The sequence below is a fragment of the Hyposmocoma kahamanoa genome, unplaced genomic scaffold (genome assembly GCF_003589595.1).
Source record: "Hyposmocoma kahamanoa isolate Upper Pololo Valley unplaced genomic scaffold, ASM358959v1 117, whole genome shotgun sequence".
Lineage (NCBI taxonomy): Eukaryota > Metazoa > Arthropoda > Insecta > Lepidoptera > Cosmopterigidae > Hyposmocoma > Hyposmocoma kahamanoa.
In genome coordinates this window covers 2,603,572-2,629,744 of record NW_020653397.1, presented here as the reverse complement: position 1 = coordinate 2,629,744, position 26,173 = coordinate 2,603,572, and the positions used below count along the sequence as shown (strand labels likewise).

At 35.3% G+C, this 26,173-nt stretch overlaps 1 protein-coding gene and 1 long non-coding RNA gene across 2 annotated transcripts in view; both read left to right on the top strand.

Annotated features, from left to right (window-relative positions):
• The first annotated feature begins 277 nt into the window (after positions 1-277).
• The window catches only part of LOC113239921, an 82,373-nt gene continuing 56,477 nt past the window's right edge, over positions 278-26,173 (top strand). Inside the window, exons 1-2 of the mRNA XM_026477082.1 lie at positions 278-598; positions 19,142-19,284. Coding sequence (XP_026332867.1) covers positions 501-598; positions 19,142-19,284 — 241 coding nt within the window. The 5' untranslated portion in view covers positions 278-500. The remainder of the gene's footprint in view (positions 599-19,141; positions 19,285-26,173) is intronic.
• On the top strand, positions 5,100-5,882 carry LOC113239922. Its single transcript, XR_003311225.1, has 4 exons — positions 5,100-5,161; positions 5,249-5,305; positions 5,598-5,660; positions 5,848-5,882. It is a non-coding gene; the product is annotated as an uncharacterized LOC113239922 (long non-coding RNA).

The following is a 26,173-nucleotide window of genomic DNA, read 5'->3' as shown; positions in this document are numbered from 1 at the left end:
AAAATTTTTCAGTAATATTTAAAGATGGTACAAATAGGTTTGTCTCTTTCTTTTGTACGGTAAATGATGTATGTTTATATCGCTTTTCTCTCTTTTGCATTATTTCATTCATTCGTCGCGATACCATTCGTTCTTAAATGTCAATCTCGCGCCGCTGCAGGCTCGGTCTCATTCTGTCAAAATTATTCGCGTGAAGAGGTGTTCGTGTGCTTTATGCTCACCTTTGTTTGCCTTTTTCTCGATCAATGATCGTTGTTTTTGTTGTGAACTAGAGGCCGCATGTCGATAACGAAAACATATCGATCGCCGCTTACCCAAAATTATGTTTAAGCACGTGAAAAAACAGCTGTGAGCTTACCGGTGGACTTGTAAAATTGTGATGAAATTTTGGTACGTTTTCACCGTGCAAAATAGATCATATTGGCAAGGTCGTGATGGTTTGAGATAAGAATTTACGAATTTGTTTCTTGTGATTAAGTGGTAGAAAGTGTGGCGTTGAGATGGGGTCAACGGGGATCACTTTGGCGGATCTGCCGAATATTTTTATAATGATAGGCGCTCTGGTAGCGCTATTCATAATGCTAGTCATACTTCTGAGGTGAGTGTTTAATTAAACAAATGTTATCTTGCATTCTTTCAGCCATTGTTTCGTGTTAGCCGGCTAGTGTGAGCCTTTTTGGTTTATGTATGTCGTAATCAAATAATAACTGATATGAAAAATATATTTCTCATATTCGCTATGTATAGAATTCATATTCGTAAAGTATGTAATAAAAAAGTATGTTATATTTTTAAATTTTTAATTCAAAAATCGAAATATATTTTTCGATTTATAATTTACAAATCACCTTTGACAAGTAAATATTAGCGTTCTGGTTAGTGGCTACAGTGCTAACCGCCGAGCTTCCGACGTTGTTAAGTTATCGAGTAACCACATATTACTTTCTCCATTGACGATTTTATTTATGTGTAAAAAAGAAAAATCATAATCAAAGATCAGAATAAGCAGTACCTAAACTTCAAGTAACACATGTAGAGTGGATAATACCTCCCTTTAAAATCTCAAAAGATATATATTATTAGTTAATTAGAAGTGCGCATTTAGATGGATTTCCAGAATAGTGGGCTATCTCAAAAGCATCTAATTCATCAGGAAGATGGCTTTAAAAAGCTGAGAAGCTTATCTACCACGCAAGGTTGGCGAATTGTAGATCATCCCAATGTTATTATTCTACCCAATAATAACATTGGGATGATGATGATGAATAGCTTGGAATCTCATTCACAATACAATTTAGCATATTCTGAATAAATCTCGGTAATTTTAAATTTTAATTTATTAAAAAGGGTCAATTTCGAATTGGGTCACTATTTTTGATAACCAGCTATTTGTCCTTCTCATTCCTCATTTGTCCTTGTCCATCTCACCTGATGGAATGTAAATAAAATACAACAATTTCAGGAATTTCAGACAAAGTAGAAATAATAATAAGAAATAATATATAAGATAATATAGATAATAAGAAATCCACAATACATATGGACGGATCAACTATTTAATGTATAACAGTGTTTTTTTAAAAATCACAAAATGAACAATGTGTATTTAAAGGCCGGTTTTGAAGCTTGGTAATTGAATCAGATTGTTTATAATTACGACTGTTTATAGAAATGTTTAAAATTCCAAAATAATTAATTTAAAAAGTGTTGTGACCCAGTAGTCAAAACATAGATGTCATACAAATTCCATCAGTCCTCAAGGCATACAGCACAATGAAATGACGATGTTGTCTGAGGTTGTTCATCCACTTGTTTATATATGTAGTATCGGTAATGTGCTTTAATATACATGCATTCTAAATCTTGATTTGCGAGAGCTTTTATTTAGTTTTCAGTAAAAAAACACAGTTTGAATATTTGTTCTCTTTTTAACAACAAAGCGAATTGTCACCTGGGTCACAACAAAGATAGTACCAACTAAGTGAAAGTGAGATAGATTGTCTATAGCTAAGCCGATAGGAAATCGATCTACAAATCGTATGATCGAGCTTTACCAATCCTTAAGTTTATATGGATTCGGCCATTTAGCCCGTAACTCACAGCGTGTGTTTATTGTACGTCTCCGTAATTATAAATTTCGGTAAGTAACTAACTTTTTATACAAATTTTATTTTCATATTTGGATATTTAAGTCTGAAATACTTGACATGCATGTGTTACATTATTTTCATGAAAATTGTTGAAGAAAAATAATTAAAAATCATAGTGTCTCCTGACTGACGTCACGAAAACCGTGACTCATGAGACAATTTTGGTGACCCCAAGTGATTTTCTGTACTAAAGATTCCGTTATAAGTGAATACAAAACATAATTAACTAAAGAGCCATTCATAAATGAAAATCTAAACTTAGCAAATTGAAATTGTAATGGTGTTTTTGAAATTTGAGTTTATATACCGATGTATCAAAAATATACTTAAACTGAATCGGAACTTAAGATATTTTTAGTACTTATTTTAGTAGAAAGCTAGAGCTTCTGTTTAATGAACGTGTCTCAAGCACAAATTCATTATACATTTTTAAAGCAATTGTTTTTTTATTTACAAACAAATTTAAATCAGTTTGCTTACGATTTTTTAATACTAGCATTATATAACCTAACTACATAAAATTAATTTATTGCAGTTACCATGCCATTATCACAGCTGAGAGGCAAATACGATATAAGGAAAATATTAAAAAGGTCCCTGTAAAATATGAGGAATATAAAAGAACACCAAGTATGATTTAATTAGGTTATTGTTTCTTTTTCCATGATTACTCTAGCTATAGAACCAGCGGCTGATTGTTATATTTTTTATAAGCTTAATTGTCCAACAAATCGACTTTACGTATGTCGTACATATAATTGTGTCTCTGATTCACCTGATATGTCTTCGGGCTCACAAATTGTCCCCATTTTGTGTGATATTTTTTTGTGCAATTTTAATTTAACTAAAAAGTTATAGAACAAAATTTTGTACATAAAAACCTTAAAGAATGACGGTCGGTAGTTACATATTAAGTGCATATTTTTTGTGTTTCTAGGAACAGAGTTATAAGAAAAGTTTTCCAGTTCATTTTACTCTGCGACTCCGGAGACACAATGTGATCTATTTTTAAAAGAATGAGGCTGTTTTTTTTAGTTATGATAGCGCCATATTGATTCATTAATATACTTATTGATATTTGGGTACAGTGATTGATTAGAAAGTTGGTTTTATTTTTGTCATAACTTATATATGTTAGGTAGGGGAAATAGAAATGGAAATAGAAATAGAAATTATTTATTCAATGTAAAGCACAGCCCACTACAATTTACAAACAAAACAAAAACATAAAAAATAGAAGAAAGAAAGATAAGGGAGACAGGATGTGTGCTGTGCAGCCACTGAATCCGTCATCCACTCAGCTATTGCCGTCTCACATCAGGACATTATAAAGTGTCATTTCTGAAATAAAGGCATAAAACTACTGGAAAAACTCAACGAAGTTCGATGCTCGTTATAGATTTTTAAACTACAGAAGATTATTTAGCAATATTAGGCGAAGATTGAGCAAAATAACAGAATTTGTTTTTTTACACAAAAAGTTGATTCAGTACAGAAAATAGTTGATCCACCCATATACTTCTTACTTTCGTAAAGGTATAGGTAATTGTGTTTCTAATATTCCTCTGCTCAGCTTGCAATTTGATCTGTTTTATGATCAAATTACAGGCTGCAATGATATTGTGTTGCAATAATGCCAAACTACACTTTTAATTTGTATACCACAGTTCCTTTAACAGGCTGACGTAAGGCAGAAAGTAGATATATAAAATGTTTATTGACTTTACACACAACACACACAACAATATAATACAGTACATGGATTAAAAGAGAAACAGAAATCAAAATTAAAGAGAATTAAATAAAAACAAACAGCAAAAGATAATATAATTATACAAAAAAAACATAATACTAACCTAATTATCAACAGTTTGTGTGTTCTGCCGCAAGCCAAATAGGTCTTTACTCAGTGGAAAATTTGCCCAAAAACAAAGCATCGATTTTCAGCACGAGTACTGTGTATCTTACGGCCGAATACTGAAACGTCACTCAAATACAATACTCATGTAAGGAGCTTGTAAATCTGAGCCCCTCCCAAATTAAAGTGGCATACACGAAGGCTACTCAAACGATTTCAAGGCATGATCACGTAAGCAGGACATAAATAATTTATTCTATGGTAACACCAGGCAATATATACGACACCACATTTTACGCAACATTGTTTGAGTATAAAAATATTAATACTATATGATTTGGTATCATAATTTGCTGAAATTATATAAAATGAAAATTCATCTGTATTGTGCACAACTTTATTAATTATTTACAATGTTATAATATTTAATATTAAAAATATCACGAAAATTTGCGTAAACAATGACGACTAATTGACGTAGAATGGAACGTTCAGTGACATTCGAGTACGACTTTTTTTTTACTTTTCAAACTTTACTTTCTTGACAACGCGCGAGTATCGAAGTTTTACAAAAATCTTTTCTCTTTATATTAGTGTAGACAAATTACATACATAGTGCATAATGGACAAAAAAAAGAAACGTGGGTGTAATTACACTATGGCGGAGAAAAATACTGTTCTACAACTTGTAAAAAAGTGAGTACTTACCTATAATAGATAAACAATAATACTACAACTACGGGCAACTTAATTTTAATGGTTGTTAAACTGAATACTTACTTTTACATGGGTACACCCACCCACCAGGCCCTATACCCTCCGCTGACCCTCGGATCTGATGACTCATTATTGTAAATACAAGCACTACAATCACCAAGAGAAACCAGTTCCGATACCCATGTAAAAGATTTGAATTTCCGAATAGTAACGCCTGATACAATCTTAAATATGAACACTTACTTTTAGATATCAGAACATTATAGAAAATAAAGAAACTAATGGCAGTATCATAACAAAGAAGAGGGAAGCTTGGGATTCCATTTGCCAACAGTACAACGCTATTGCTGCAAGTGGGATCAGGACGTGGCAACAACTCCGCCACCTCTATGAGAACCTAAAACAGCGTTCAAAAAAGAACATTGCCAAAGAAAATGTATGTCTCCAATACAACAATTTTACTATACATTTTTATTAATATAATTATTATATCTGAAATAAAATTACCTATCTTACTTTTTAGAGACTTCACTTCTATGAATTAACGAAAGATGTCAAGATAAAAGCATCAGTGGATAAGGTAATTTGAGCATAGATGTACCTATGTACTAATAAATTAGAGACTACATAAATCATCCACGTATCAAATTCATTTTTGCAGAAAGAAATTAGTCGTACTGGCGGTGGCTCTTATAAAACCAGCCTTACTGATCATGATGCACAAATATTAGCAATGGTGGCTCCTCAAATACAACCATTATCAAATCCCTATGATGATGCTGCACTGTATTTTGGTTAATCATGTTCTTTATATTTTTATGCTTTAATTATTCGACTAGGTTAATAAAAGGTATTACTTCTATTTCTTTTAGGTGATACAAACAGCAATAATGAAAAAAGTACTGAAATTGAAGTATCTTGTGATGTGATAGAGAGTAAGTATGGACCTATATTCTTTGAATATAATATTCAATAAAACTATCTGTTAATATATAAGGGGTTGACTAATATCTTGGGATCCATAGTGAACCTCATCTGCCTGTGATGCATCCTGCTAAGGGTGTGACCTCTATTAATGTATTTTAATGATAAATTAATTTCATTCTTATTATTTCATTCAAGACTATCAAGCTGCAACAATTGAAGTAATAGATATAGCAGAAAACAGTGAGCCATGCACAGTGACATCTCATTCAGCTGGTAAAATTTCACAATTCACTTTTTAAATAATGTCATACTCTATTGCATTTCATTAACCTGCCTTATTTTATTATAGATAGCCAGGCAGAAGTCATAATGACCACAAATACCACCCGCAATGATATGCATGCTCCATCTCCCACGAAATCAACTGGTAATACAATAATCCAATTAATATTACTTTTCCTAGCTAGGTTATAAAAAATGTTTTTTAATTGGTGCCTTTGTTTTTTTTTTTCAGAAAAAGTGAAAACTAAACCTAAATCATGTATCAAGGAGCAATATTTTAAGGCCAAGCTACGAAATGCAAAATTAGAATATAAGTATTTAATTAACAAGAATAAGATGGAGGTAAATAAATATAAAATGGAAATGCAAATTTTAAAATTAAGGTTTAAGAAATTGCAATCTTCAAAATAATTTTTAAAAATGATGTACCTAACTAGAGTTTTAAATAAGGATTAGAAATAAATAACAATGTTAAGTTTAATTAGAAAAATGTGTATTAATTATCATTGACCTTACAACAAAATTTTGATTGATATTATGTCCTGGTTCTGGCATGACCTCTTGCTCTTCCTCCACATTAGATAAAACATCCTCCTGTACAAGATCTTGTTGAGAGATTGCAATATTATGCAACACTGCACATGCCACAATGACAGGAGGAATGTTGCGTATGTTAAGGCCCATCCCATTCTGCAGACAAGGAAATCTTCTCTTCAGTACACCAAAAAGCCTTTCTACTGGATTTCTACTGCTGATTTGTGCTTTATTATATTCTTCTTCGGCAGACGTCATCGGGTTTAAGAGGGGAGTGAGTAAATAGGGCTGACATGGATATCCACTATCTCCTAGTATCACCATGTTCCCAAAATCTCCCCGCTCGAGTTGGGCACATAATGGGGAATCATAAAAAATAGTACTATCATGTACAGAGCCCGGCCACCTTGCAACTATATTCCTGATGCGTAGTTGTGCATCACACACCATTTGTACATTCAAAGAGAAATATCCTTTTCTGTTGCGATATAATTCTGATTGAGCTCCCCCTGTAATAGACAAAACATACATATTATAATTACACCTTTATCACTTATGGGTGCGGCAGAGCAACAAGGGCCTTTAGAAGCACATGGAGGCACTTCCGACCAATTTTGAGGGTATAGTTGAGGTTACAAGTTTGGTTAGTAATGACAGGTGGTCAGCCCATCACCTACAAAACACCAAGACCCTCTTGTCCCTCAACTGACTTGTACAGTATGCTTGGGAAGAGTTTGTTAGTATTGTATGTTTTTTTTCACTCGAAGAACTGCATAGAAGACAAACAATCAATATACATTTAAAAAATTTACTATGGGTAAAAGCTTTTCCCAAAACTGGGAGAAAATGTTACAATGATACATACCTGGAGAATTAATTTTTATATGTGTGCAGTCCACGGCTCCCACCACTCTTGGGAAATTTGCAATAGCATAAAATTTACTTGCAACATCAGCAAATTCTGTCGTTGTTGGCATATTTATGTACATTGCTTTAAGGTTAGCTATTTGGGCTGTAACCTTGTGCACAATTCGGTGGACAGTTGGTTGTTCAACGTTAAATATGTCGCCTATTACGCGTTGGTAACTGCCTGTTGCATAAAACCGTAGAGCTATAAGAATTTGGTCCACTGCTTGTATCGCTCTATTTCTTTTTGTTAGCGGTTTAATATTGTCACCAAATAATGATTCTAAATAAAACACTGTCGATTTGGACACACGGAACCGCGCACGAAACTCCACATCATCATATTTATTGAATGCATCTAATTTTACTGCATTACGTCGACTCGCCGTAGGTCTTTCATCATCGGAAAGAGAAGATAACGACGATAAGGACATTATTTTAATGTTTGAATAATCTTTTTGAAAACACAATCACAGATTTAGGAGACCTCTCGACCGCTCTTAAATGTAAGAATTGCTTATGTCAGTTTGACAGCTCATTTGACAGTTGAGTGGCCTTTCAGTATACGATATTTACACTGCGTGGCGTCTGAGCCCAACTCAATCTTAGTCCCGCTTAAATTTAATACATGCATAATGATCGACGTTTGAGTATACGAATTTTGTAATTAAGACCTTCTTAAACGTTTAAGTAGCCGTTAGAAATTTGAGTGACGTTTGAGTATTCGGCCGTTAGGGTCGTATTCCAGAACTCTACTCAATGCTCAAGTCAGGATTTGAGTAGACTTGAGTATGATTTCAAGCACTGGAAATACGACCCTAATGGCAAGGACTTGAGTATGATTTTCAGTGCTCACTGCAATACTCAAATCCAAACTTGAGCATTGAGTAGAGTTCTGGAATACGACCCTAAGGCTTTTAAGTCCTGGAACTCGTACTTAACAATAATTACAGTTCATCTTTAATTGTAGCTGATGTTATATTGCACATTGACGTAATTTTTGAAGGTTGACCTACATAAAATGACCTAAAAAAAATTGTTAAGCTAATGCAAATATAGTCCCACAAAAACACATCATTATCCTATTTAAGAATTATTTATTTCCATATTTGACAATAGTGATAGTGTTGGAAAAAACATTAATTAGAAAACTTAAATCATATACAAAAGAGACCACACATAATGCAGAATATTAACTTTTAGATTTCCTTGTCATGTTTAAATAAAAATTAATGTCAAGTGCTTCCATCAACAATTTGATCAACATGATAAAATTTTTCCAACAAAAAATGTTTTTGAAAGATATAGGATCCTGTGCTAATTAAGTTCAGTAGGGAGGCTAAACATTTTTCTTGTTTGGTTCCTTGGACTATGTTTTACAATTTAACTTCGGTGTTATTACACCACATCTGTCTTTCCTCCTAGTAACAAGCCTCTTTCACTCAGTCTTCTTACGAAATTCAGATGAACATTGAGGACTTCCTCTCCTTCCCTTCCTTTCATAACAAACTAATTTTGGTCCCCTATACAAATGTCTGATTGATTTAATAGCCAAAATTGAAATCGTATTACAACTAGATCAAATTATTTTTTGATAAAGTTGTTTATTATTATCGTTTGCAATGTGGTTGACCTTTTTGCTACACTCGATAGGCCAACAGTAATATAAATTTATAAGTCATATAAAATATTCATTTCATAGAGGGTATTATTAGTAAATTTTATATTTATAGGTATAAGAATATATATTAGTTTACGATATTCATATATATGTATTGGTTTTACTACTTATTTATAAATATATGTTTATTTGAATTTATTTATCAATTTTTATCTGTTGATTAGTAATTCCTCATACACCGCAGTCTTTTTCCTGTGAATTTTACTTCCATCCAAAGGTTGTCTGGCAGAAATCGCGCTTTAAGCGATTTCTGATAAGACCGCCCATTGTACCACTGCTTATTTTTAATTTAATTGTATTGTATTTGTTTCCTTTTTTGGTGTACAATAAAGAATTTTGTATTGTATTGTATTATCACTAATTGCGGGTTTCTTACTTTGGTTTGAGTTTTTTTTTTGTTTTCTTGATATTTCCGAACGGTTACACGATCCATTGTCATGGGTTGTACAGCGGCAGATGACAGCTTTAAGAGCAGTCATATCTGTCGACCCCCTTTCGCTGTCGATGACTACCTTCACGTCGATTATTTGTGGCGTTACCATTGTCACATATTTTTTTCCGACAAACCACACTCACAGTATCCACACGCGAAACTGAAGTCGAAGTATTTTTGGTTGTTATAAGTAAGCACTAAGCACTGGGTTCCATGCACAATATAATAAGAAACCAGTATATAGTGATAATCATACATTTTATTATTAATAATGAATATGTTAAAAGGGCTAAGGACTATTTAATCCCAACCCAAATTGCCAACATAATTTAACGGTCTTCCATTACACTTAAAAAATATTAAGTGTAGCAAAAACTCTGTCAAAAATTAAATTATAAAAATATTTGTTAGATACGTTATAGGTACATATCGAAAACTGTATTTGGGTAACCAAATGATATGTTTATGTCACTGTAATATTAAGCGTGGAAACCAAACCCCCGGGATAAACTTTTATGAAGTTTGTAAGATCCTTATCTCTATCTACAGACATGTCATTGTAAGAATAAGTAAATAAAAAAAAAGAAAATAAACTGGAACACAGTGGTAATCAGTGACACAAACATATTATTTATGCATATATGTAAAACTCATATACATACGCTTTTTTTTCGGATAGTTGGTAAGAAATTATAATATATTATAGATTGATTACAAACCACATTCTCTCTTCAAATAGTTATTTCTTATTCCCTATTAAATAAATGATCGTGCAATATCTTAATGTTTTTATTTGCTCTGTTAAATATTTTTTTACATAAATCGGTCAGTTTGTGTCATAAACTTGTTGTTGGTACTTCATCAAAAACCAGTCTATCAGGATCTCTACAATTTCATGGACTGACATCAATCGTTTTTCTAGAGATGTTTTGATTTTCCTTGATAAACATATTTTAAATATATTAAGTTTAGTTATGGTAGAATTATTTATATTTTTGCAAACTTGACCTGTACTTAGCAGCTACCGCACCACATATTGCGTATTTCTTCTCTGCTATAAAAGTTCCATATTGAAATTTGGTGGTTTGTAGAAAGTGCGTAAGCGACATTTCGTAGATATTTCAGGAGAACATGTTTTAGATTTTAATGACTTGTTTTAAAATATTTATGTACAGTTTTTAAAGTATAATTTTGGTTTTAATTATGTTTTCAAATTTATTAAAATATTAATATTATTTAATAGCAGTAGAGATGATTGTCAAAGAGTTACTTATTTCTGCCGCCAAGCAGTAATATCCACATTACTGTATTTCGATTTTGAAGAGTAAGGGTGCTGGTGAAATTACAGGCACATGGGACTTGCCAACTTATGTCTCAGGGTGACGGGCGTAGTGGCAGTGCGCCTCAGATCTTTGTGATTTAAGGCTCTGAGTGGTACTGGAACTGTTATGGACAGGCGTGTCGCTTACCATCAGGCGCACGACTTATTCGCCCCGTCATTTGGTATTATAAAAAATATACAGTTGTAAGTCACAAATGAAATATCAACAATAAGTGCCCTAACACACTATTTTGAGGTACTCCTTGATTTTTTACATAAATTTACTTTACACCAATGACATACTGTGGTTAAACTTAGGTACATTAAAGAGAGCACATCTGGTAGTATACCAAAGAAAGATGCATGCTTAGTTACAGATAGAAAGTTATTGATATGAATTGAAAACTGCAAGGGTTCGAGGACACTGCCTTGAGGTACTCCTAATTTATTAGTTATTTATTATTTTTTATCCATAATATGTTCGAATTAATTTAGTTTATTTTTTTACAGTGTTTTCGCCCAACATTTCCATTACAATTTCCGTACTGTAATATAGCTAATTTATTTCTAATTTGTATTAAAAATCCATACAACCTCAAAGAGCTTTGGTTCCGCATAACATAACAAGTGTTGAATTAAACCTTTTCAAAAAAAAAAAATATATATAGTAAAATTGAGGATACACACTGATTAGAATACGGAGTGAAAACACGATGTCTAAACATTTTCACGGTCGAAAAATACACACCTCGAGATTTTACAAGAAAACCGCTGAATTCAATAGGTGTTATACCAATGATTTCTTTTGCAGCACCTAAACTAAAAAGAACACGGATAGCATACGATATACATACATACGATGTACATATACACAGACAAATTTCTTTAAATTCTGAAATAAAGCCTGGCTCTGCCGCTCGACCCGTGCAATAGAACCGACCTAGTACGGGAGAAAATTGCATTGGAGCTGAGGTAGTAACTCTCAAGCCCTAATACAAATGCGAAATAATGGAAGCAAATGCAAGTTTGCAAATATGTTCAAATATAAAAAAATCGGAGCCACATTTTATCTATATCTTTTGACTTTGACCGTATAACTAAATTAAATTACATAACTAGATGAACTAGCCCCGTTTAAATTTAGAAACGTCTGGATCACCGTGTTTGTCTAAAAAAATTAACTCGGTTTTTGATTTCTTTGTTATTCGCGAGCCTTTTTGAATAATTTTCGCCAGCGTTCCCTGTGTTTTGGAGCACTGTTTTAAGATGACTCTTGGTTTTGCGACACCGTGGATGCGACCTATTTCATCGTTATCCCACCTTTTCAATACAACTTTCTCTAATTTCTGGCCATTTACTTTTGAAATTTGAATCGTTCTCTAATTCTTTTTCTTTGTCATTCTTACTTGTGACTCCCACCAAAATTCCCAGAGTGGACGTGCTATCTCTCATGTATCACTGCATACTAAATTTTCGAAGCGAGAGGACTGCTTTTCTCTATTTATATTTTATTAAATGTAAACATTTTCGTATGTATGTTTTATAACGATGTAACGTGTTTGCGCGCTCACTTCACACACATTTTTGTGGAAAAGTTCAAAATGTCGAAGCTTTTTTATAAATTCAAGGACGGGACGAACGAGTCGTGCACCTGATGGTAAACTACACTACTACTACCAGCACCCTTACCCTTCAAAACCCGAACGCAGTAATGCTCACATTACTGCTTGGCGGCAGAAATAGGTATTTTTATTTATTTATTTGCATTTCACATATAGTCTTAAGTGTACACAAACTTAGAACTATGGTAGGAACTACATGTGAGACCCTGTAAGGGCGTAGCAAAATGCACTTATGACATAGTACATATTTTAACCATGGTAATATAAATTAGAGTTTCATATACAACAATTTAAGTCTTATAATATTCATATCTATCTATTTATCAAAATTCAATTTATTTATTTGCATTTTAAACTCTAAATTGTAAATTAGTGCATAGGAACATACTAACGGGTACATTATATACCCTTCAATTGTGATGACATTTAAAAATATTTGAAGATTTCGGTACATTATTTATTTATATCATCGAAGAATTCGGCAATACTGTAATAACATTTTGCTACATGAATTGGTTCAAATGATTTACAAATTTAGTGTAATTTGGTATAACTTTAAGATGATTAGGTGTTTAGTTAATAAATAACATATGTCAATTAAACATTATGGGTAATTAGAATCTTTAATTAATTATTTTAAATGTAAAGTCATTGTAGCAAATCGTCAAAAAAGGTAAAGGTAAGGTGGCAGTACTTCCCTCGACGAACTCTTTCACAAGGAATCCACAGCTACTATACCAAGCTACCGTAAAGTTCCTAATACGTTGTACTTCCGTGGTTGAGTAGCTTGTACACCGGTTTTTATTGCGTCGCCAACTCTGAGGTGCCGGGTCAACTCTGAGGTGCCGGGTCAACTCTGAGGTACCTGGTCAACTCTGGGTCAATGTAGAAAATTAATTTTTCTATATTGTCTTGGGTCTGGGTCTTTATGTTCGTCGTTGTTTCCGATTTCCATAACACGAGTGCTTTAGTTACTTACTTTAGGATCAGAGCAACGAATGTGATGTTGGCAAATATTTATTTATTTATTTAAAGATACAGTTAAATTATTTAGAGACACGTCAAGAAATTTCATGATAAACCTCTACCAGGACGTCATCAGGGCTCTCAAGGCGACATTGGACCGAGAAAAACCTATAGGGCAGTGCCAGCAGACCCGCGTAACAACTTTATATTGATAATTTGCATTTATCAATACGGTACTTGTAGCATCCCATCTTAGTCATTGATGTTATTAATTCTGCAATACTGGTTTTTGTGTAAACAAACAAAAATGTCATAGTTTTTCAAATGAGGATTCTATGTCAATTTACACTATTACGCTAATTCAAATAACACTTGCGGTTGGTTAGTCATCAGGATGAGTACTGTAACCATCCTAAGACGACACAAAATTTAATATAACAATGCATTTGTGAATATTTAATGGCAATACCTAACGCTAACACACACACACACACCACACATGGTTTAAAAACAGTTTTTCTTATTTCTTTGTCATACTTTTGCTTGACTCTTTCAGCGTGTAGAATGTTTGTCATTATAATGTTTGTAACTAAATCTGGAGGAAGACGTAGTGTCTGTCATACAGTTTTATTTAAAGTAGTTTATCTTAATATGTTTCTTGTTTAATTATGTCACCTAAGTTTGATATAGCATGCAATTGTATTGACTCAATAAAGAACAATTTAAATTTAAACGGTGAATTAAAACATCGTGATAAAACATGTACGTCATAGGAGATTTACAATTCTTGGTAAACATGTGAAAAGCCCAACCCCTACTGTAGGGTTAGCACGACAGGGCGCGACTTGCGCGGGAGCGACATAATAGCACCATCTCGCGCTTTATGTCGCGCCCTGTCGTGCTTACCTTACAGTAGGGGTTGGGCATATGACAACTTATTTAATTATATTATAAATTTTAAATTCTACTATTTCACGCTTTACGTCTCGCGCTAATCACGCCGTGTTTGGAGGGACTCTCATTGTGAAAGTGTTCGTCCAGGGAAATACTGCCTTTTTACCTATTTCTGCCGCCAAGTTTGAAAGGGTAATGGTGCTGGTGAAATTACAGGCACATGGAACTTGTCTACTTATGTCTCAAGGTGAAGGGCGTAGTGGCAGTGCCCCTAAGATCTTTACGATTTAAAGCTCTGAGTGGCACTGGAATTGTTGTGGATGTCGCTTACCACCAGGTTGCTCGTCTTGTCACTTGGTATTATAAAAAAAGGGCTAGCACAACAAAGGTGCGACTTGCGCAAGTGCGACATAAAGCTCGAGACAACATCTATTGTCACATACAGATCCCGTGCCTTATGTCGCTTCGCGCAAGTCGCGCCCTGTCGTGCTAGCCCTACTGGACTTACAAAAGCAATTCTCCTTAGAGGATATCCATGCTCAGCAGTGGGATCTATAATGGCTCGATGGTGATGAACAAAGTTTTTAATTAAAGACTTGTGTTGGTGAATAAAAACTATATTTATTTAACGAATACCTTTCAAAGTTAGGAAGGCACGCTGTGCTCGTTGCAATAGATAAGTACACCTTTTTCTAACCTTGTTTCCTGACTCGCAATTTTTTATTTATGATATCAAGTGACGGGACAAACATGTCATGCGCCTGGTGGAAAGCGACACGCCTATTCTTAACAGTTGCAGTGCCACTCAATGCTTTAAATCGTAAAGATCTACGGAGCTCTGACACCGCGCCCGTCAGCCTGAAATATAAGAGGCCCGCCACAAGGTGAATTTTAATTAATTTGTGTTGAGAGTACCAACTCAACATCTTAACAGTTCTTCAGAACTTTGTTACCCCGTGCTTTATGGGGAGAAATAACAAATCCTGACAGAAAGTCCAAAAGCCGGACACACCCGGACTGATGTAGCCTTACCTGTAGTTTAGTACCCTCGCTAGTACTCTCACCCTTGAAAACCGGAACGTACTAATGCTTACATTACTACTTGACACTGTACTTCCTTGGAGGAACTCTTCCATAAGAAGCTCTACTGCACTCACTGACTGTAGGAAGGATTCACCTTAGAACCGTATAAACAAAGTTTAATTGTTATATTCCACGGCTCAATGAACTTTTCCATCAACACTGTGGTGACGATGGTATATAAAAAAATGAATGCTATTTGATAATTCTAATCTGTGTTGATATTACGATAGCCGTTATGTCCTAGTTTTATGTCATAACGAGTATGTTTGTTGATTGAAATGTTTTTATAGGTATTTATGATAAACTTAAAACTTTTTCCTTTTTTTCCATTTTTATTACTGTGTGATAAAAATGTTTTGATTTTTTTTAAATATTATTGCTTTTATTAGGTCTTTAATGCATAATCAAATTTTTTTATGCCAAGTAACGGGACGAATAAGAATTATAATAATATTTGGTACGGCCTGTCTAGATAGTACAGTTTATTCGGTTTATACATTTAATTCAGGCGACATGACCCATATGAAATATACCTTTAGGACTAACAAACATACAATGTAACAATATAATAAACTAAATAACTAATCTACCCGAATTGCACTTGTCGCGACGTGTAGTGCAATCTGGTGTCAGGTAACCGGCCGCGGAATCGTCGATATATGACACCCTTCGGCCAAAACTCTTCCTTCCTCAAGGTCGACAGATGTACAGTCGGCACTCTCACCACTAACGAATTAAGATTATGGTATACGATTTCTAGTTTTGTCTGTGGTATTACCAATCAAAGATTTTGTCTTTAAAATATAATAAGTAACAATAAGTAACGCTCACACTCGTAGCCCCGCAGAAGGAAATCCTTGTGTCTCGGGTGCCATGGACACACACATAGACGATTACCTATCAGAAGTCCGAAACGACATTTTCCAGAAATAACGTTAGCTCGAATTTTCATAACCTCGAAAGTAATTTTGAGAGGAAAATGTATTTTCTTTTAAATCTAACTTAATCTAACCGAACCTAATAGTGTCTTTGCGATAAACATCCGACATGTCCTGAAATAAAAACTTATTTCGGAAAAAATAAATTCGACTTTGTGACAGGTTACCACATAGACCACATAGACCATCCCAAATTACACCTAAATTCACGAGAGAAATGTAATGTAGGCCTTACAAACATTTCTCCCGGCCCGGGAATCGAACCCGGGATCTCTGCGTGGTAGACCTGGATTGACCGTTTGGCCACGAAGGCAGCAGTATAATATCGATACCTCCAATGAACGCTACGCCAACTTCTGTCAATCAGTCATTTTTGTAAACACCAATGGTACACTATTGCACAGGCCGGGAAGTAAGGGATTGCTGTACGAGTATGAGTTACAAGGACGTGCGCTAGCGAGCACTTGTATTAATAAGAGTCAAGCAATCCGCGTTCCCGCGAGGCATGTATAGAATTTTTCTCAAACAATGTGAGGAAATAGTAAAAGACTAAAGAGAGGAAAATGTTTCATAGAAAAAATAAAAAAAATACTATAAGTAATATTTCACGTGTTTACTACAATTGCTAAAAGAAAAAGTCATTGTTTTTCCAGGAACATTAATAGTAGTCTGCTGAACTTCTAATTATGTGATTTAATGTGTATTTATTACTATATTTTCGTTATCGCTCTTCTCACTAGCACTCATTTTCGCGACCAAAATAAAAAAAAGACGAAAAGACAAACGAATACCAAAACACTTTAGTTTAAATGTTACCGCTATTTTCTTTTTTTACAAGTAAGCGGTACAAGTATGTATTTTTAATACTCGCAATTATGAACATTCGGCAGTTGGTTGTATGAGTTTTTCTTTTGGTTGTTGTTTACATCGTTCATTATTAGTAAGTAGATTTAAGCATTTAGAGAAGAGGACAGTAGTGGATTTTCATACTACGTTGCTGGCCTTGGCCGGGAAGAAGTCGCATGGTCCGTAAATAACAAACTTTCCGTGTTCGATTTTTGAAAGTAATGCAAAATTTCCGAGCATGTTTGAGAAATATTTATTTACTAATATAGAAACAAGTGACAAAATTCGATTAAAAAACAAAAAACCAATTGTGTGAAGAAATATAAAGTAACAAAATAAAAACAGAACAGATCCAAAAATTAAGTTAAGTAGTGTTCATTGGAGATATCGATTTTTCAGAAAAACATATATTTTTTCGGATATTTTTCAATATCTTTCCACATTTGACGTTGACCAATCATTTTATATCTGGTTTTTAACTACACAATTCTATTATATAATTCGCGCTAAATAAAACTTTGAAGTTTTTGAAAATTTTTCTAAATGAAGAACGCAGTGTGAACCTACGATTTATATTTTTCCAGTATTTTGCCAATTTTTCTTAAATTATTCGGAAAATTACCTAGCTGGGTAGAAGTTAAGAAGTTACTTTTTGTCACAGAAATAAATCTTAAATAAGGGATGAAACTTTGTATACATGTCATTTCTCAAGTAAGTAGTACAGTAGGCTACTCAAATTGTCTATTCAACGCAGGCGAAGTAGCGGGCACCAGCTAGTTAACTATAAAATTGTGTAATAGATTTTATTTAAAAGTTATATATATGTCAATTATCTTTGACCTCCAAAGGTACGGCAGAGTGAAAAAAACAATGAATGCAATATAATGCTTTATTTACACGCAGCATCAAATAATACAACGTACCTATTAATTTACTACACGCAACAGGAGACAATTTAGAAGCAATTAATTAATAATTTCTAGTAACTACCATTATGATAATCGTTTAAACATATAATTAGATTAATTGACAACGAATGAAAATATCATTATTTAAACTACGTGGCTTGGGGAGTCATAAAAATGGTATTATTATGTACATAGGAAATAATTTCAAATAACATTTAATAATTACCGGAAATTTAACCAAACCTTTCTCATTATTTTCATGGTAATTAACGACAGATCCTTACCAGGATCAATTCCTCCGTTAAATCCATAAGCTATTATAATATTTTAGTAGCAGGTAGAGCTTCTCGTTAATGAGTTCATCCAGGCAAGTACTGCCACCTTACCTATTTCTGCCGCTAAGCAATGAGACTGGCGGCGAGGATTAGTAGCGGCGGACGTTTTCCACTAAAGCTGTGCGATGTAGCTAGTGAGAGGATGTACAGCGGCGCGGTACGAGGATGCGTTACGGACTCTTTTCAGCTACGCACGGACGGGGTACGGTGTGGTGGGGTAAGCAGTGGCGATGTGTCAATGTCAGTTAGTATCATACTTTCAGTAGCTCTAGTTTCCTACACCGTTTTGCACACATTCCTCGCACAAAATCCTCGTTCACATCTCGCTATTTTGTATGTAAGTACAAAACGAAGTAATCCTATTGGTGGATTTTTTCCTCGCATACCCCTCGCTACGTCGCACATCGCTGGTGGAAAGGCAGGCTTACTACGTTCCGGTGTTGCTGGTGAATTACAGGCACATGGTATTTGTCAACTTATGTCTCAGGTTGACGGGCGCAGTGGCAGTGCCCCTCAGATCTTTGCGATTTACTCTGAGTGTAACTGCAACTGCTATGGATAGGCGTGTCCCTTGCCACCGGCGCACGACTTGTTCGTCACGTTTTATAAACTAAAGTAAGCTGGACCACATCCTATATATTTTTAAAGAGACTCTAATTTTATTTCTTGTGAGCAAACCCTTGTCTGTACTACCTGTAGTTGTATACAATGGGACTTGATCATATGCTCATTTCTTGCAGGAACATGGAAGTAATAGGCATCGTGGGGGAAGGTCGCGACGACGCGTGGCGTAGAGCTATCCAACCCCCACGGCTGCTCATGCAGCGGGTCCACATTCCTTTCACCTTCAAGCTACAGGAGAACCAGCCTATAGGTTACAATGGTGAGTAACTTAGATATATTCCGAACTAAATTACTCCGAGACATTCATAAGTTTTGTTTATAGTGATCCTTCCTGCCGACCTTTAGGGTATATGAGAAGGGTGCTATAAACTGTGCAAGCAAGCCTACACAGGGACCTTATCAGTCAGGTCCTGTTCCCAGATCAGCCCGTTTACTCAGACTTTATCCGGTTCTCAAAAGGCTAGCAGTCTTGGGTGAGCTGCCCTGACGGGTGCACCTACAGTATCCTCCCTATTTAGGTCGGACAGGACAACTGGTAGGGACTAATGGAATAGGCCATTTTACAGATAGGTACCGGAGCTGTTGGCACGCTCACTTCCCGTTGTGCACTGCCGAGAACAGCCAGATCAGAACCAATTTTGAAAAGATCGTTTTCCAAATTGAATGGAGTTAATGGAACCCTGGACAACCTCAATAGCACCTTAGTAATAACCGCTAGGCCACGCGGTAGTCAATATTAGAATCTTATATTAGACACAACAACATTACTCTGATCCCAAAGTAAGAAGCTAAAGCACTTGTGCTATGGAAATCGGAAACAACGATGGTGCCACAAACATCCAGACCCGGGACAATATTGAAGACTACATTAACCCGGCCTGGGATCGAACCCGGGACTTTAGAGATAGCGACGCCATAAAAACTAGTGTACAAGCCACTCGACCACGTATGTCGTCAAAATAGTCAATAATATTATTGTCACAAAGAAGGAACCTTTTTTATCGTGAAGTAAATTCTGGAAGCTACGAGAACGAGAGACTAAAGGTAGAAATGGCGCCAATAGGTATCGATTTCAAACGGCAGAAGCCGATATCTACGATGTCGCTCTTGCCTTTATTGCTTAACTTAATGCGATTCCGTGTCGATAACTTCCCCGAACTATGCGAATAACACAAAGAGAAAAGCTATTTTTATTAAACAAACAAACGTTCATGTTGTTAATTGATAATAATATTATCTTTAGGGCGCTTAAATTTGACCGGTTGGACCGCAAAGTTGCGTGAACCGACGATAATGGATGCGATAATTAATAAGTCTTGAGTAATATCCGTTGACTGTAATTTTATAACATCACGTCACGTAGGCCATATTGGTAAATTAAGGATGACCTTGAAAATAAGACAAAATGTTTATGTAACATCGCAGAAACGATTTATTTTCGAACAGTTGTTTTCTTAATTTAATTTTAAATGTAAATATAGTTACTATTTTGAATTGAAAAACACAATAGTGTTAGTTGTTGATAGTACTTTTAAAATTCTTTTTGTAGATCATAATGCGAGTCTTGTTTTAAAACAAGTACTGTTTTGATATAAAATAATCTCAGCAAAGAGTAAAAAAACCGACCTCAAAAATTCGTGGAATTACATCTATTTGCCAAGTTTTATTCAAATTGTTTACCGGGAAGGGTTTGCGTCGCGTCTTTGTATTTGGTTTTTCAAGGACTTTTTAGTCGTAGCGCCATTATGAGAAATCTATGAGTGTGTATAATGTTGGTGAATTACATGCGAGTATGTTGGAAGTATGTGTCAGAGAAGTGTTTACAAGAATAGAGAAGAATTTTTATTATTTTTTCTCCTTTGCTTATTTCTTTTTCTTTATACTGCCGAGGGCGGCAGACGACTCGGTGTAAACGGCGAGTCGACTGGACGTCGTACTTCGTCAGGCGAAGTAGTTGGAGTACACGAGTCGAGGTCAATGTAATAGATGTAATTCCAAAGAAAATGTTATGGTGACCTAAAACTGATTTGATGATACAATTGGCAGACAGATGAGAGAAACTCCTCAACAGTGTACAGCAGCTTTTTATAAACCAAGCGACGGGACGAACAAGTTGTGCGCATGGTGGTAAGCGACACGCCTGTCCATAACTGTTGCAGTTCCAGTCAGAGCCTTAAATCGCAAAGTTCTTATGAGCACGGCCACTGCGCCCGTCACCCTGAGACATACGTTGACAAGTCCCATGCGCCTGTAATTTCACCAGCACCCTTACCCTTCAAAACCAAAACGCAGCAAAGGTAACATTATCGCTTGGCGGCAGAAATAGGCAATGAATATTTTAACACCCAAAAGGCAACTGAGAGGCAATTCGGTTCACTGCAATGCAGATGTGCGCCAAACTCACATTGCCAACGGTATTTCATTTAGGTCAGATATTCAGGGATTGCTCGTATAAATTTAAACCTCATATTATATTAACGTTCTCAATGGGAACGTGGGGAATCGTTGGCCAAAGCGTACACGTCTCTACCATATTAGTAATGTCCTTAAACCGACCAGGTTAAAAATGCCGAGAATAAACGAGCGGGTATGAAGATTAAAAAGCACGACCCCAGTGGGAGCATTCACCTGTAATGGGCATTCGACATTTGAACATGAGGCAACACAGTCAGGCGGAAAGTGGATATAGTCGCCAATAGAATTTAGCGTGACTATCTGGAACCCTTATGAGGTTAAATACAATTTCCTGATAGAAAGAACTCTATGAAAGTTTACAAATACTCAGTACTTACAGAAAAAACTTAGGGTGTTACTACACCAATCGATCAACGTCGATCGGTTGTTGTGTAACAATTGTCGATCGACGAACACTTTATGATTCAATAAAGTGGGCTCTCCCCAGTAGCTTTTAAAATGTATATAGTATGTATGTATGTAAATGATATAGCCCTACAGAAGAGGCAAAAAGATTTTGACATTCGCACATCTCATTCAATCATCCATCGGTAGTGCGGTAACAATCGACGTTGACTCGTCTTATTTTAACCATCGATCGACTATAGATCGATTAGTATGGTAACACCCTTATTTTTGTACGGAGTGCGGAGTAATTGGTCAACCACGAAACACAGAGCAGAGTCGATCTGTTTGCGCCGAAGAATTATGTGTGTTAATTGTCTGTGAGGTCTAAGATGCTGACACCTTTTACTAGCAAACTTATGGATAAAGGAAATCTAACGTAGCAAATCTGTAAACCGTATAAGTAACTAGCTTGTAAGCGCTTTGTTTCAAACTGCAGTACTTTTTTTTATATAAAAAATAGACATTGGCAATACTGCAGTTTTACAAACTATACAGGTACAGCAACGGCGAGGTACTCGAAAGGAGTCGGGCGGAACGGGCCTCATCCTGCAAATACATTTAGTTTGCCGGGTCTAGCGCTAAGGGTTAACGTGCTTCTGTCTTAAAATATTTTTGAAAACGTTCATCGACTTCTACGAAAATCGTTGTATATGCATATATAATGGCGCAAATAAACTATTCTTTGTACGGGTACAATATTGGAAACGATATTTTAGATAAATTATTTAACATACTAAGTACAATTGAAAAAAATACTCGTGCAACTTTTTAGAATTGGTTCTGGTCTGCGTGCTCTGGAAATATCCAGGGGAAACATTCCCCGAGTTGATTTCGTTGCTCTGGTACTCGCAGAACAGGGAATTCCCTATTTTGAGACAGAGAAATTGGTATTCGTGTCTGACACTTCACAAATCTCCTACTTTAGCATAAAAATGGTATCGACTAATTTCGTTTGTAGAATCTTTAATCCTCTTTCCCATTGACTTACAATTATATGGACGTCGGGTCCGCGCTAAAAAGTGTCCGCACTTGTAAGGCGCTAAAATCGTATACAGAGCGCCAAACTCCGCTTTAGTCTTCATTTGTTCGACTGACAGCGCGATACTGCGATGACATTACAATTTAAATTTCGAATAGGTTGACTTGGGACATTTTTTCGTGGTTTTTGTATTAGACCCGTCGTCCATTTATTTGTAAGTCAATGCTCTTTCCTAAAGAGTACTTATTTTGCAGATAGTGACCTTTTTACGTTTTTACTCTAATGAATTCTAGTTTATTGTACTGACCACAACAATACCGTTATTACAACGCATTGTTTTTGTTGGAGCGTTACATGAACAATTGTTGAAACTTGTTTTTCATTGTTTCTTTGTACCATATTGTTGAATATCAAGCATATTGCGAGCTTTTGACTTCAAGGTACCCACGTACTACTGCTGGACACGGGTTTCCTTTCTGGCGAGGGTTTAGCCCATATTCCGCCACACTGGCCCAATGCGAGTTGGGACTTCAACACGTTTTCCAAGGGTCCACCACCCTTCCTCGATGTTCATGTTGTAATGACGCTGCTGGTGCTGGTAGCGTTCTGTAGACTGTAAAATAGCCTGGATAGCAGTAATATAGCCTGGTCTAAGGGTAGTAACAGCCTCCGCAGCCTCCACAGCCTCCATACGTCTTACTTAGCAAGTTTTAGCAGTTGAAAAGACGAAAGTCCGGTTTATAGTAATTTATTCAGTACAACAACAATATTAATATCTTAAAATGTAAACGGTTCAAAAATAAGAAAGTAGATGTTTTCGCTACCGCGATCGCGGAGAGAGTCACCGTGGTACGAAGCAAAATGAGAAAGCGAAGGAAGATGGAACAATTCAAATTTAAAATTTAAATACAAGCAAAAAAAAATGATACGTTACAAAAAGTTGAGATGGCGGTGTAAGGAGGTCACACCGTCACAAGGTTTCATCCCGATGTTTTCCTTGACCGAAACCCCGAAAAGTCAGAGGTGCAAACCCGGATTCGATTAAGTAGTAGTTCGTCCAGGGTAGTACTGCCACCTTACCTATTTCTGCCGCCAAGCACTAATGTCAGCATAACTGTGTTCCGGTTATGAAGGGTAAGGGTGCTGGTGAAATTACAGGCACATGGGACTTGTCAAGTTATGTCTTAGGGTGACGGACGTAGTGTCTGTGCCCCTCAGATCTAGATCTTTGCGATTTAAAGCTCTGCGGGCCTACCATAACCTTTCCAAAAAGAATCTTATTTCAATGTAAGCTTAAAGTAAGCTTATTATAATATTATTATAATATTATTATAATATTACTCCTACTCGCACCATGGCGAGCCTGTCAACCAAGCAATGTATTATTGTAAAAGTGATTGAAAGAACGAATGATTTCCCAATATTGTCTATTCCTTACTAAAAATAGGAAAGAGATAACGCTATGTGAACTATATAATGTCATCTTTCTTTTTTGATGTTCCGAATCGTCTTATCGTAGTATAATGTTTAAGTACTTAATGTTGTTTACTTTCAGAGAATTTTGACTATTAAAAAAAGAGAAGTATGTATTGATAAAATCTATTAAAATTACGTTGTTTTCAATCATTTTTCCGCATTTTCATGAAGAAAAATAAATAAAACAAGCCGAGTCCTGATAGTCACGTAGTGAATTCGGAATTATAATCTACTGTCAACTGTTAGCTTCGCCAAGGAGCATACAGATGGCGCTGCCATAATTTTACGAAATAAACATTGCGTATTATTATTTAACGAGAAATTATTTCCTATGTCCTAAAATATTGAAGAGATACATGTAAATAAATAAGTTCAACTTAACTTTTAATTGTTACAAATCTATATTTATACAATAAAACTCAAAATAATATTGTTTCCATTGCATTCGTGTAACTATTTTAAGATTGCTAAATTCGACATAAGAGCAATATTACTTTAATGTTAAAGTCACTTCATATTACGAACTGAGTGAATGAATAGTCGCAAAGCTGCCAATAAAACGTCATAATTTTAACATTACAATAAGCTTACTTTAAGTGCATTGTGGTACGAAAAGTCAATGTAAGGTTAAAGTAATATCGGTTTAAGAAGTTGTGGTAGGCCCCCTGAGTGGCACATACTCTACGCTCCTAACAAACAGTATTCGTTATCAAAAGCTCGTTACAAGGAAACCTTTTCAGTGAGACCGCGCTTTTATGTCGATAGAGGAAGCGATATTCCCAGAAATATAGCTAACGGATTTCCCCAGTCTCTGCCTCCTCATTGTGACATGCTTTGAGAAGCGTTGTCGCTATTGGCATAGTTGAAACATTTTCTCGTTGAATACTTAAAAGTACATAAAATATATTTAACGTGTTAGAAATTTAAAAAGTAAAATTAAATATCAGAATTTGATTGTACGGATGGAACCTACCTCTACTTTTCAAACAGAGGCCATGGGTTGGAATTCGGGATCGCACCTCGTAGTTTCTCGGAATTTAAGTGCGAAATTTGATTTGAAATTAATCACCAGATTTTCGGGGAATGAAAACATCGTAAAGAAACCTGCACGGCGAAGAATCCGCGTTGAGCCCTCAAAAACCCTCGTCTGAGAGGAGACCAATGCCCAGCAGTGGGATGTATAAATGAGTTCAGTTGGGAGATCGTCAGCCACGGTATGGCGAGGTTGTTTTCTTAATAATTATAACAAATTAGTGGAGTGATGTCACAAAAATAATTGAATATCGTGGTAGTGTTGTACTACGCCGTGATATTCGATATTCAATAAACTTAATATTACGAGACTATACAACTTCAAATGTCTTTTTTGATTTACTTTGGAAATTACTTTGGAAAAAATATACAGTACAATTGAGATAAAATTGACACTGATGACTGATGATGACGGTGTGAAAACACGATGCCTAAAAATGTTCACTGAGTATAGAAAAAAAAACAAATTCCTCGAAATTTGACAAGAAAACCATTGACCTACCAATAAGAAAACCCACTGTATTCAGTAGGTACTTCATACCAATGATTTTTTTTTTATATCAACTGAACTAAATAGACCACGTGTAATATACGATATACATTTTTTAAATGGCCTTAATTTCGTTTGTAAAAAAAATAAATTCTCAAATAAAGCCAGTGTCCCTGTCGCTCGACCCAAGCAAAGTGAACGGGAAAGAAATTAATTCGCATTGAAGCAATATCAACTTTTAAAAAAGTACATTTATTTCACTACCGCAAATAAATATTGTTTAACTAACATAACTTTTTATTAAAAACA